Source organism: Phyllobates terribilis, unplaced genomic scaffold, assembly GCF_046119375.1.
Source record: "Phyllobates terribilis strain yellow unplaced genomic scaffold, ASM4611937v1 Scaffold_4__5_contigs__length_816908805, whole genome shotgun sequence".
NCBI lineage: Eukaryota > Metazoa > Chordata > Amphibia > Anura > Dendrobatidae > Phyllobates > Phyllobates terribilis.
The window spans coordinates 737004926-737017774 of record NW_027362764.1 but is presented as its reverse complement, the minus strand read 5'-3'; the positions used below and the strand labels follow the sequence as shown (position 1 = coordinate 737017774).

At 54.1% G+C, this 12849-nt stretch overlaps 1 protein-coding gene across 1 annotated transcript in view; it reads left to right on the top strand.

Annotated features, from left to right (window-relative positions):
• EIF3H (eukaryotic translation initiation factor 3 subunit H) overlaps positions 1 to 7433 on the top strand; it is a 174293-nt gene extending 166860 nt beyond the window's left edge. The window contains exon 8 of the mRNA XM_073676790.1: positions 7246 to 7433. Within this exon, the coding sequence (XP_073532891.1) occupies positions 7246 to 7343 (98 nt within the window). The 3' untranslated portion in view covers positions 7344 to 7433. The remainder of the gene's footprint in view (positions 1 to 7245) is intronic.
• Positions 7434 to 12849: the final 5416 nt, after the last annotated feature.

Sequence of the window (12849 nt, the reverse complement as noted above, 5' to 3'; positions counted from 1 at the left end):
GTGTACTGCAGATCCTGCAAGACGCTCAGTAAGTGACCCGGTGCAGGAATCAAGGTCTCCATCGCTACATGACACATTACTTTTATGTGGGTTATCTGCACCACTTAGAGCTGAATTGGAAGTGAGTTGTGGTAATGAAGTTACAGCCCTATTTATCCGCCAAGGTGCACATACGAGCTGCAGATAGCTGCCACCTGCCAAGCATGTATGACCAACAAATAAAGCTGCACTCTGTAATGCTATAGCATAAAAACATGAAATATATGAAATATGAATTGCATTACTGCTCTAGAAAATAGGAAAAATTGAGAATACTTAGCGCATAAATTGGCCAATTCATGTGTACCCAGCAGCCGGAATAAGGCGATTCTCATAGCTGGGAACCTATCTAATCTGAATCCTTTCCTAGGCTGAAACCTACAATTATGTGGTTAGACAGGATCCTGCTATGATTAAAACCGCCAGAGACCGATGGGTGCAAAGCTCAGTCAGAGAGCCTATGTATACAAATATCAAAAGACTGACAGCCACGTCCAACAGGTGTGTACAGGTGCTTACTAAGAGTAGCCATCTCCATATATAACCAACAAATAAAGCTGCACTCTGTAGCAAGGAAACATGAAATATGAATTGCATTACTGCTCTAGAAAATATAAAAAATTGAGAATACTTAGCACATAAATTGGCCAATTTGTGTGCCCAGCAACCGCAGTAAGGCGATTCTCATTGCTGGGAACCAATCTAATGTGAATCCTCTCCTAGGCTGAAATCTACAATTATATGGGTAGATGGGAACCTGCTATGATTAAAATCGCCGGAGTGGACGGTGTCGGACAACCCCTTTTACATTTTTAAAAACTCTAGCTCTTTACAGTTGCCACTAGGGGGAGCTCTCTGCAGAATGTATTGTTATTGAGGGCAGCATGTATACTGTATGCAGTGAGCACCCCCTAGTGGCACCTGCAGTACACATCTGTGCAGGAGGTTGGAGCTCTGACCACTATAAAGACTTATTTGCAATGTATCCTGATGCAGCAGTGTTAGACGCCGCTGAAAATGTCAAGGTAAAGTCTGCTCCAGCTGTACGTCCCGCTATACTGATAATTAGGGTGATGTGGCCTCTTCCAGAGCCATGTCTGTGTCTAGTCCCGTCACATAGTAATGCCTCTGCACATGTATCCGTCTGGCAGAGAACGACACCCTCCTTGGCTTCTTCCTGATCTTGACAAGGTTGAGGGTCTCCCACCCCACCATAATTGCAGCCTAATTACATGTAATGGTTAAGGAAAGTATGCAGGATCGCTCGTCTGCAACAAGAAAATGATTTTTAATGCATTAACCCCTTTGGAGGTAACGATTTTCCGCTTGGCCGGCTGGGCGCCGAGTTTTCTATATACGGGATGAAGTCAGCGAGAAAATCCATTTATTAGATCCAATAGTTTCCTCCTTATGGCTGAATAAGAGGGACATTGCTGATACATGAATGAAATGGATTGCACACGACGCTCCGTGCGGCCCAGGATTCATTTTCTACTTGGATGGACTCGGAGAAGATTTTTTTTCTTTTCTTTTTTTCATGGGTAAATAAAGACCATTTATTATTCTGCTTACAATAAATAACACTGCAGCTATGGAGGATTTCTTAGCTTCGTATTTATAAGGGAAGGAGATGGGGAAAAAAAAATCTCAATTATGCTTTTGGTGCTTTTCATGCACCTCTGAGACCCTGGGATACATTGTGAGTGAAATCAATTATTGTGCTGTAATTACATAGTGCATTTACATTCTAGACACTGGTAAAGCACATATCGCGCCAGCGCGGCCCACCTATCACACACAGACAAGGACAAGTGACTGCTTGTAGTACATTGTGCGGTCAAGGAGAGACCCTCGGGGGAGGGGAGGGACCGGGCAGCCATCCAGAGCATAGATTATAGGTTCTCATCGTACAGTAGTGTGTGAATGTGAACATGGTTAGAAATATATTGCCCATACACATCACTTTGTCAGATTCCGCTGATACCTTCAGGATCTGGTAGACGGACTCACCAGGCATCGGCATAAACCAAGCTGAATTTGTTCATTTAGTCTTGTGGCTACACATAGTTTGTATGCCTCCTCTAGCAGCGGTGACTACAGAACCTGCTCCTGAATCCTTGATTATGTGCTCTGAGGCCCGCCCCTTAGCCCGCCCCAGCTGCTCTGAGGCCCGCCCCTTAGCCCGCCCCAGCTGCTCTGAGGCCCGCCCCTTAGCCCGCCCCAGCTGCTCTGAGGCCCGCCCCTTAGCCCGCCCCAGCTGCTCTGAGGCCCGCCCCAGCTGCTCTGCGGCCCGCCTCTTAGCCGGCCCCCCAGCTGCTCTGCGGCCCGCCTCTTAGCCGGCCCCCCAGCTGCTCTGCGGCCCGCCTCTTAGCCGGCCCCCCAGCTGCTCTGCGGCCCGCCTCTTAGCCGGCCCCCCAGCTGCTCTGCGGCCCGCCTCTTAGCCGGCCCCCCAGCTGCTCTGCGGCCCGCCTCTTAGCCGGCCCCCCAGCTGCTCTGCGGCCCGCCTCTTAGCCGGCCCCCCAGCTGCTCTGCGGCCCGCCTCTTAGCCGGCCCCCCAGCTGCTCTGCGGCCCGCCCCTTAGCCGGCCCCCCAGCTGCTCTGCGGCCCGCCTCTTAGCCGGCCCCCCAGCTGCTCTGCGGCCCGCCTCTTAGCCGGCCCCCCAGCTGCTCTGCGGCCCGCCTCTTAGCCGGCCCCCCAGCTGCTCTGCGGCCCGCCTCTTAGCCGGCCCCCCAGCTGCTCTGCGGCCCGCCTCTTAGCCGGCCCCCCAGCTGCTCTGCGGCCCGCCTCTTAGCCGGCCCCCCAGCTGCTCTGCGGCCCGCCTCTTAGCCGGCCCCCCAGCTGCTCTGCGGCCCGCCTCTTAGCCGGCCCCCCAGCTGCTCTGCGGCCCGCCTCTTAGCCGGCCCCCCAGCTGCTCTGCGGCCCGCCTCTTAGCCGGCCCCCCAGCTGCTCTGCGGCCCGCCTCTTAGCCGGCCCCCCAGCTGCTCTGCGGCCCGCCTCTTAGCCGGCCCCCCAGCTGCTCTGCGGCCCGCCTCTTAGCCGGCCCCCCAGCTGCTCTGCGGCCCGCCTCTTAGCCGGCCCCCCAGCTGCTCTGCGGCCCGCCTCTTAGCCGGCCCCCCAGCTGCTCTGCGGCCCGCCTCTTAGCCGGCCCCCCAGCTGCTCTGCGGCCCGCCTCTTAGCCGGCCCCCCAGCTGCTCTGCGGCCCGCCTCTTAGCCGGCCCCCCAGCTGCTCTGCGGCCCGCCTCTTAGCCGGCCCCCCAGCTGCTCTGCGGCCCGCCTCTTAGCCGGCCCCCCAGCTGCTCTGCGGCCCGCCTCTTAGCCGGCCCCCCAGCTGCTCTGCGGCCCGCCTCTTAGCCGGCCCCCCAGCTGCTCTGCGGCCCGCCTCTTAGCCGGCCCCCCAGCTGCTCTGCGGCCCGCCTCTTAGCCGGCCCCCCAGCTGCTCTGCGGCCCGCCTCTTAGCCGGCCCCCCAGCTGCTCTGCGGCCCGCCTCTTAGCCGGCCCCCCAGCTGCTCTGCGGCCCGCCTCTTAGCCGGCCCCCCAGCTGCTCTGCGGCCCGCCTCTTAGCCGGCCCCCCAGCTGCTCTGCGGCCCGCCTCTTAGCCGGCCCCCCAGCTGCTCTGCGGCCCGCCTCTTAGCCGGCCCCCCAGCTGCTCTGCGGCCCGCCTCTTAGCCGGCCCCCCAGCTGCTCTGCGGCCCGCCTCTTAGCCGGCCCCCCAGCTGCTCTGCGGCCCGCCTCTTAGCCGGCCCCCCAGCTGCTCTGCGGCCCGCCTCTTAGCCGGCCCCCCAGCTGCTCTGCGGCCCGCCTCTTAGCCGGCCCCCCAGCTGCTCTGCGGCCCGCCTCTTAGCCGGCCCCCCAGCTGCTCTGCGGCCCGCCTCTTAGCCGGCCCCCCAGCTGCTCTGCGGCCCGCCTCTTAGCCGGCCCCCCAGCTGCTCTGCGGCCCGCCTCTTAGCCGGCCCCCCAGCTGCTCTGCGGCCCGCCTCTTAGCCGGCCCCCCAGCTGCTCTGCGGCCCGCCTCTTAGCCGGCCCCCCAGCTGCTCTGCGGCCCGCCTCTTAGCCGGCCCCCCAGCTGCTCTGCGGCCCGCCTCTTAGCCGGCCCCCCAGCTGCTCTGCGGCCCGCCTCTTAGCCGGCCCCCCAGCTGCTCTGCGGCCCGCCTCTTAGCCGGCCCCCCAGCTGCTCTGCGGCCCGCCTCTTAGCCGGCCCCCCAGCTGCTCTGCGGCCCGCCTCTTAGCCGGCCCCCCAGCTGCTCTGCGGCCCGCCTCTTAGCCGGCCCCCCAGCTGCTCTGCGGCCCGCCTCTTAGCCGGCCCCCCAGCTGCTCTGCGGCTCTGAGGCCCGCCTCTTAGCCGGCCCCCCAGCTGCTCTGCGGCTCTGAGGCCCGCCTCTTAGCCGGCCCCCCCCCCCCAGCTGCTTTGAGGCCCGCCTCTTAGCCCCCCCTCCCCCCCCCAGCTGCTCTGCGGCCCGCCTCTTAGCCCCCCCTCCCCCCCCAGCTGCTTTGAGGCCCGCCTCTTAGCCCCCCCTCCCCCCCCCCCCAGCTGCTCTGAGGCCCGCCTCTTAGCCCCCCCCCCCCCCAGCTGCTTTGAGGCCTGCCTCTTAGCCCCCCCTCCCCCCCCCAGCTGCTCTGAGGCCTGCCTCTTAGCCCCCCCTCCCCCCCCCCAGCTGCTCTGAGGCCTGCCTCTTAGCCCCCCCTCCCCCCCCCCAGCTGCTCTGCGGCCCGCCTCTTAGCCGGCCCCCCAGCTGCTCTGCGGCCCGCCTCTTAGCCGGCCCCCCAGCTGCTCTGCGGCCCGCCTCTTAGCCGGCCCCCCAGCTGCTCTGCGGCCCGCCTCTTAGCCGGCCCCCCAGCTGCTCTGCGGCCCGCCTCTTAGCCCCCCCTCCCCCCCCCCCAGCTGCTCTGAGGCCCGCCTCTTAGCCCCCCCTCCCCCCCCCAGCTGCTTTGAGGCCTGCCTCTTAGCCCCCCTCCCCCCCCCAGCTGCTCTGAGGCCTGCCTCTTAGCCCCCCTCCCCCCCCCCCAGCTGCTCTGAGGCCTGCCTCTTAGCCCCCCCTCCCCCCCCCCCCAGCTGCTCTGAGGCCTGCCTCTTAGCCCCCCCCAGCTGCTCTGAGGCCTGCCTCTTAGCCCCCCCCAGCTGCTCTGAGGCCTGCCTCTTAGCCCCCCCCCAGCTGCTCTGAGGCCTGCCTCTTAGCCCCCCCCCAGCTGCTCTGAGGCCTGCCTCTTAGCCCCCCCCCTCCCCCCCCCCCAGCTGCTCTGAGGCCTGCCTCTTAGCCTCCCCTCCCCCCCCCCAGCTGCTCTGAGGCCTGCCTCTTAGCCTCCCCTCCCCCCCCCCAGCTGCTCTGAGGCCTGCCTCTTAGCCCCCCCTCCCCCCCCCCCAGCTGCTCTGAGGCCTGCCTCTTAGCCCCCCCTCCCCCCCCCCCCCCCAGCTGCTCTGAGGCCTGCCTCTTAGCCCCCCCTCCCCCCCCCCCCCCCCCCCAGCTGCTCTGAGGCCTGCCTCTCCAAGGCCTGCTTTTCTCCCTTGTACTGGCCTGCCTTTCTCCCCCAGCTCTATGAACCTCACTATACAGAGCCCGAGTGCAGTTATCCCTTTCTGGTAGATGCAGTCTTTTGAGGGGTAAGCCCCTATATTTAAGGATGAAGCCGCACATGTGCAAGGGGAACACATTGCGAGGCTTTCATTCCCCCTGATGACTTGGTCTGCTCCGTTCCTGTGAATATCAGCTTGGCTTCCATATGGTGTCTCCACTGTGTGGGTGCAGGTTGTCTACGAGGGTTCGGCTTTCCCTCCCAGGTATCTGCCATTCCTCCCACGGTCTGACTCGTGCCGTGAACATATTAATCATTTTGTATGCCCATGTGAACTCAAGACGTTCCAGACACCTAGTAATTCTTCATAAATCTGGACAAAGCAACATCTCATATTCTGCAGGTTAGAAATTGGAACCTAATTTGCTTTCCTGCTAAAACGACAAGTTTCTGAACCCATAGGAGAAAATACAAAGACTCCTATTCAAGAAGTTTTCTCCTCGTGACATCATCCCGAATGTATATATACAAATGGCTGGTAATTGCTAGCAACTGTGCCCATAAACGAGAAAACGGACCTCATTGTCCTGACTTCACGTGTATGAGAAGAGTATATGATGTCAGAGGCTGTCAGCCACCGTTACCGGGTCTGGATCACTTAGGAAATTAGAAATGTGCATTGGATCAATTCCGAAACATCTGCTGATCGAGAATGTATGAACGGCCGTAAGGAAATAAGCACCTTCATGTATATACGCTGTAGAACTTGCCATGGGTTCATGTGTTTTATTTGGGGCAGGGTGATGTGCTAAGAAGCTCCCAAATTTACAGGAGAAGAAAACTCTGATGTGGATCTGTACATTTGTGTGAGTTATATTACACTGTCAGGTTAAGGCACCAGAAGCTCCTGGAAATGACTACAGAACTCATTAATGCTAGATTGAGGGGCCAGTAAAAACAACAAAAATCACTAAGATGCACAGATGTTTAGTTTGGATGATGGATCAGCACTGATAGCTTGATTAATGGCCATTTCTGTAACAAACATAGTCCAGAAGACCCTGTGCCATGCTGCATCGCGTGGTTCCAAGCATCCGGTGCTGGGCTCCCTCATATGGTCCAGAGGACTCAGTGCTGTTCTCTTGCGCATTGGTCCCCATTGCCCCTTGCTGGGGCTCACTCCCCTTGGGCACGGTCCCACGGGCCTGCTGCTTGGGGTCTGCTTCCCTGGGCACGGTCCCGAGGGCCCGCCGCTTGGGGGCTGCTCCCCTGGGCACGGTCCCGAGGGCCCGCCGCTTGGGGGCTGCTCCCCTGGGCACGGTCCCGAGGGCCCGCCGCTTGGGGGCTGCTCCCCTGGGCACGGTCCCGAGGGCCCGCCGCTTGGGGGCTGCTCCCCTGGGCACGGTCCCGAGGGCCCGCCCCTTGGGGGCTGCTCCCCTGGGCACGGTTCCCGAGGGCCCGCCCCTTGGGGGCTGCTCTCCTGGGCAAGGTCCCGAGGGCCCGCCCCTTGGGGGCTGCTCCCCTGGGCACGGTCCCGAGGGCCCGTACCTTGGGGGCTGCTCCCCACGGCCCGGTGCTGGGTACCAGTCCTGCGCATAGTCCTGAGGATCCGCTGCTTAATTTTAGCAATGTGTTACTGTTTTTGCCCGTTAAATTCATGGACGTTCCTGTATCACCATTTTTATGTTCTATCCACAGGTCAAATTAACACATATATCCAGAATATTAAAGAATTCACATCTCAGAACCTAGGAAAGCTGTTCATGGCTGAAGCTTTACAAGATCAGGCCAACTAACCGAGCTGCTGAGCGGACCCGAGACTTCGACATGACTCAATAGCAAAATTATCTTCCATGCAATTTAATAAAAAACTTCTTTTACCTATACGTTGAAAGTGCTACTTAGTAATTTATTTCTTTCGATCCCTTCCACCTCTACAGACCTCATCCAAGAGACGGCTCAGACCTGAGCCACATGTCCATATTGTCCATTACGTTTTCATACCCGATATATGAATAGTTTTCCGCAGTTTCCTGTGTGCTCGGTCACATCGACTTCTCGGATCTCCGTATGTCTACACATACAAGTCAGAAAGGATGGTCGGCGGTCTGGACCTGCTGCTCCTGGTTAAGGGTTGCATTTGGTGGTGTTTGTAGGGTAGAAGGTACTTTTGCCTAATCCCGGACAAGTTAGTTTTACCAGATATGCTCTAGATACATGTATGCCTATATAATAAAGGGGGCACCAGCCTCGTATACAGAAGGTTATCCCAACTTTAACCCTTTGTTGGAAGCTTATTATTTTGCTGTATTCCCTGATAATGGCTACAACACGTGGATGACAGGTCACAGCCAACTCTAACCACCATCGTGAGGCTCCAATAAATCCCAGCACGTCTTCCTAACGTGGATGCACACCGCCCGATTACTCACCGCCTCTGACAATCCCATTATGTTCCGTGCACATCTTCTGGAGGTATATCTGCTAAACTAAAAAAAAAATTAATCTCTTGAGCAGAGCGCCTTCCCTCATAGAGCAGAGGGAGTTGGAGAGCGGCTGTAAAGCCTTGGAGGTCTCGGCAATAAAATCGTATTACGGAATGCCTCATAATTTCCAGAGTAACACAAACCAGGCAACGCTTTATTAATTAGAATTATTTCTGTCCTCTGGAAATTAGAAAGCTGGGGATGGATTTTTTTTCCTTTTTTGTTTGCTTTGGTGAAGAGAACATTTCTATATCACGGAAGGACCCAATTCTGTCTGTGGCTGGAGAGCAGAAATTTCCAGGCCAACTGCTCGGTTATAAAATCTAAGAGTAACGCTTCATTTGTTTGAAGGCTCCGTCCAGATCTGATGTCCTCACGGTTCTGTTCTGTCTGCTTTTTTTGGCATATTTGTTTAGATCAGAGATTCACAACTTCGTTGACAGAGAGAGGCCATACTTGGGGCCTGTTCAGTATCTATTGAACGTCCATACGCAAAAGTGATGACGTATGGGACATCACATAGACTAATGCAGGTCAGTGTGGTAGCTCACATGAATGCTTTTACACACAGACTGATGGATGCATCATGCACTAGTGATCCATATTCCGGATCAGATTCGCCCATTACAAGTCAATGGGTGTGTAAAAATGGGTTACCATCCATATGCATTTTCTCACAGATCCATTACAGTTATTAAGGTAGGAAATCGTATTTGCCCTTATAAATTGTTCATGTAAAAACTACAAAACGAACATGCACCGTGCCAGCTTAGTCTCTGATAAATGGAGGCTGTCAACACAGAATGACTTTTCAAACCAAGCACAGACACTCTGCATACTTGACCTGGCCTAACAGTTCAATGTACCTTCCCTCTTATTTGGTTTCCACCTATTCCTTGATTGACAGCTCCTCAGTGACCCTCCTCCCTGCTGTTGCTGAAAACTCGCTCTGCTCAGTGCAAGCTGCGGCTGTCAATTCGGCTGTGTGAGCTGAGAATGAATACACTTGGACTCGTTGGTGCTCTCAATCTTTACTTGGACTAATAAAATGCTCATTTTAATATGAAAATTTTTCAACCTAACAATAATTACATAGTAAGTGCACCAGTTTCATCAGGTCTGCTGGATCTAATACTGTATACAGTTTACATTGTGACTAGGACTAATTGTAAGCAATACTAAACCCCTCTCCCACTGTCCTAAAACATGACTCGTTAGTTAAATCCAGCACCAACATGTAAATTCAGCATCCATGCTTTTCTAGATTGGTGAGCGTGAAGACCTGGGGTCTTCCGTGGGTATAATACTGAGACAACACAGGGTGAGGGTAAAACAGTGTGGCAATACTTTATTGAACCACAAAGCAGACAATAAACACGTAGAACAGTCCCAGCAAATGCACAAGATGGCTTCTGGTGGGCCACCACAGAGAGGAGATAGCGGAAAGCTTAGGAAGACCCGAGGGTCCCAACCTGGCCTCTCTGAGAATTTCCATGGAGCCAGATGACCGGCGGGTCCCAATCTGACTTCTCCGAATGTCTGTGGGTTGCAGGCGACCGGTGGGTCCCTCCTGGCAACCCCAAAATGTATCCATGGTCTCTCTGATGGTCAATGGAGCAAATCCGAATCTTTCCAGTCAGGGCCGTACCCTTAGGCTAGAATGTAGAATACAAATCTGTGTCTCTCTGGGTAATGCCATGCTATCCATCTGCTGTCCTGAAGGAGGTCTCTCATTCTCCTTGTAAAGTCTTTAAGATGCTCCTTGATTCTGCTTGCAGCACTACAGACATCCCTGTTTAAAGTCTCCCTGCTACAGAAGCCCATGTCCTCTTTAAGTACACATCCACAGGTCAATAATCATTAGTCACAGGTAAGAGGTAAAGGTGCAGGGCTTCACCTATCATTGTTTGAGCTAATCTATTTACATAGTTGGTATCACCGGCTGTTGTAAATAAACCTCCAGCTGACTTTTTAAGCCCCCATCTCACATAGCGAGATCGCTGCGGTGTCACTGTTTTGGTGACGCAACAGCGACCTGACCAGCGATATCGCTATGTGTGACACTTTGCAACGATCAGGCCCCTGCTGTGAGGTCGCTGATCGCTGCAAAGTGTCCTGGACCATTTTTTGGTCGTTGCCCTCCTGCTGGTCAGCACACATCGCTGTGTGTGACCAGCGGGAGCAGCGATCAGGCTGGTAACCATGATAAACATCGGGTTACTAGGGGCACACGCGCACCTAGTAACCCGTTGTTTATCATGGTTACGAGCCTGCTACAGTGAGCGGTAACCTTCCCGCTCACTGTAGCAGAGTGGTAACCATGATAAACAACGGGTTACTAGGTGCGCGTGTGCCCCTAGTAACCCGATATTTACCATGGTTACCAGCCTGCTCCTGCTTCAGCAGGCTCGTAACCAGGAGCAGGACATCGTGGAAAGATTCTTTCCACGATGTCGCTGCTCCCCTGATCGTTGGTGAGCCTGCCTGTTTGACAGCTCACCAGCGACCACATAGCGACGCAGCAACGATCCCTGACAGGTCGTATCGTTGTCGGGATCGTTGCAGCGTCGCTAAGTGTAACGGGGCCTTTAGTACAATTTGTCATTAGCATAGTAAACATGATTGTTTCCAAAGGAATATAATTCAACATTCAGGGTTATACAAATACTGGTATGTTCTTATTGACCTTACACAAAGATATTAGAGAGTTTCTCTTGGATGAACTAATCTAAATGTCTGGCTTATTAAGATTTTAGGCTGTATCGTCACAGTGAGTCTGTTATTGCCAACATTTTTGGTGTTCTAGGTCAGTGTTTCTCAACCCCAGTCTGCAAGTTGCCCCAACATGTCATGATTTGTGGAAATCCTACAGAGGGCGCCTGTGACAATCTCTGATGCCTTGCTAATAATTCCATCACCTCTGCAATAAAAAGGAAATCCTGAAAACGGGACCTGTTGTGGGACTGTGAGGATTGAGCTTGAGAATATTAAAAAGATTAGTGTGGGTTAAAAAGGAGCAAACGCCATTAAATATGATGACATCGGCACACACCAGCTGACAACCGTGCAGATGTGACGTCACTGGTGGTGCTCATCTCGCTATGGGGAAGTGAGAAGCTTCGGACAATCCCTTTAACGCTGGCATTTCTAGTGGTTTAGGGTCAAGAGGAGTTAATTTGGTCCCAGTGCCAATTGAAGGTTTAAACCCCAGGGGTGGAGAACCTCACTTTCGCAGGCCATTTACTTCCCTCGATAACCTATTCTCCGCCTCCCCCAGGCAGATTCCTTGGGACCGCAGTGCTTGGGCTGGCAGCTGTTTGATGGCCGCTAGCACTTTAATTTCTTCTTGCTTTGTCAGCACACACATACAGCGTTCACTACTAATGAAAGATTATGTCCTGACACCAGTGCCAGGACGTACCTTGTGGGACGAGTTAGCGCGTGATTTGTACGGCCCCCCGAAGTATGGTCCCCACCCCTGGCTTAAACAATGCTTATAAGAAATTACTTCAAGGAGAACAATACCCAAACTCCTAGGGTGGCCTTGACTCCAGCAGCCAAACTACAAACCCCTCTCTCCATGCAACTTGGGGTGCTTTCACATTGCGTCTAGGGTCACTTTCGCTGGTCCCGTCGGGGCCGATGTCCGAACCCCCAGCAAAACTGGATAATACATCTGGATTCCATTTTGCTGGGGGTTCGGACGTATGCCCCAATGGGACCAGCGAACGTGACCCTAAACGCAATGTGAAAGCACCCTTGTATTGATAGCCTCTCAGCCATGGCGATCAGCCCTTCCATCACTGTTACGGCTCATTCACACATTCATTTTTTGTGCACAAGTGCTATATGAGTTTTTTACGGGTTACACTCGTACCTAGAACAGTGAATGAGGCCGTTCAAATGTCCGATGACTGAGCTGTCCATGCAAAATCGCGGCGAAGTCCAATATTGATCCAAGTATTGGATCAAAATTGGCAATACAAATCTAGAGGTCCGTGATATAAAAAGAATAGGACAAAACTCAGATGTCATTAGTGTCCATTTTTCATACACTGCTAGATAGAAGAAAAACTATTTTGTTTCTCATCCGAGAAAAAACTGATGAAACTTGAATCTAACTCTGTAAAAGCTGACCCTGACCCAACTCCGGTGATACTGTCAAATATCTGAAGTCCCTGATTCATCTAACAGTTTTCGCCAGAATTTTGGTACAATATAGAAATATTGTGACTTTGAGACTTTTGCACCAGTTCCTGACAGCTCCACCAACTTTTTGAAAAGCAGTCGCAGCTTCGCTGAGAGGGGGCATCATAATTTACTCCACAAAACAGAAATGTATGCAGTCCACTTCTTGCAGAAGCCCACGACAGCTGAAAGATGGGCCAAATTCATTAGGAGCAAAATCAAAAAACTGAGCCGGACTATAAGCTACGATACACTTTGTAAGAGCATGTTCACACTGTGGCCATTTCGCAGGCATAAGCCAAGAAACAAACCAAAAATGAGAATAGACCCAACAAGTAAATAGTAATAGTACATAAATATAACCTGGGGTACTTGGTTAAAGCTTTTTTGATTGAGCGCATAAAAGCCATCCGACCACGACAAGGTGCACCCACCACAACAAGGTGTACCCAACGTCAACCTGTCTCTAGTATTAAAACCTTACCATGTGTCAGCCGACATCAATGTGAATAAAGGCAGAGCAGAACAGGGCCCCGAATAAGACACTCGTCCATGGGAAATTCATTAAGAGGCGCCCTCTTCATTAAGACCTAGGTACAAAACTCCTGTCTTGATGAATTGGGCATTT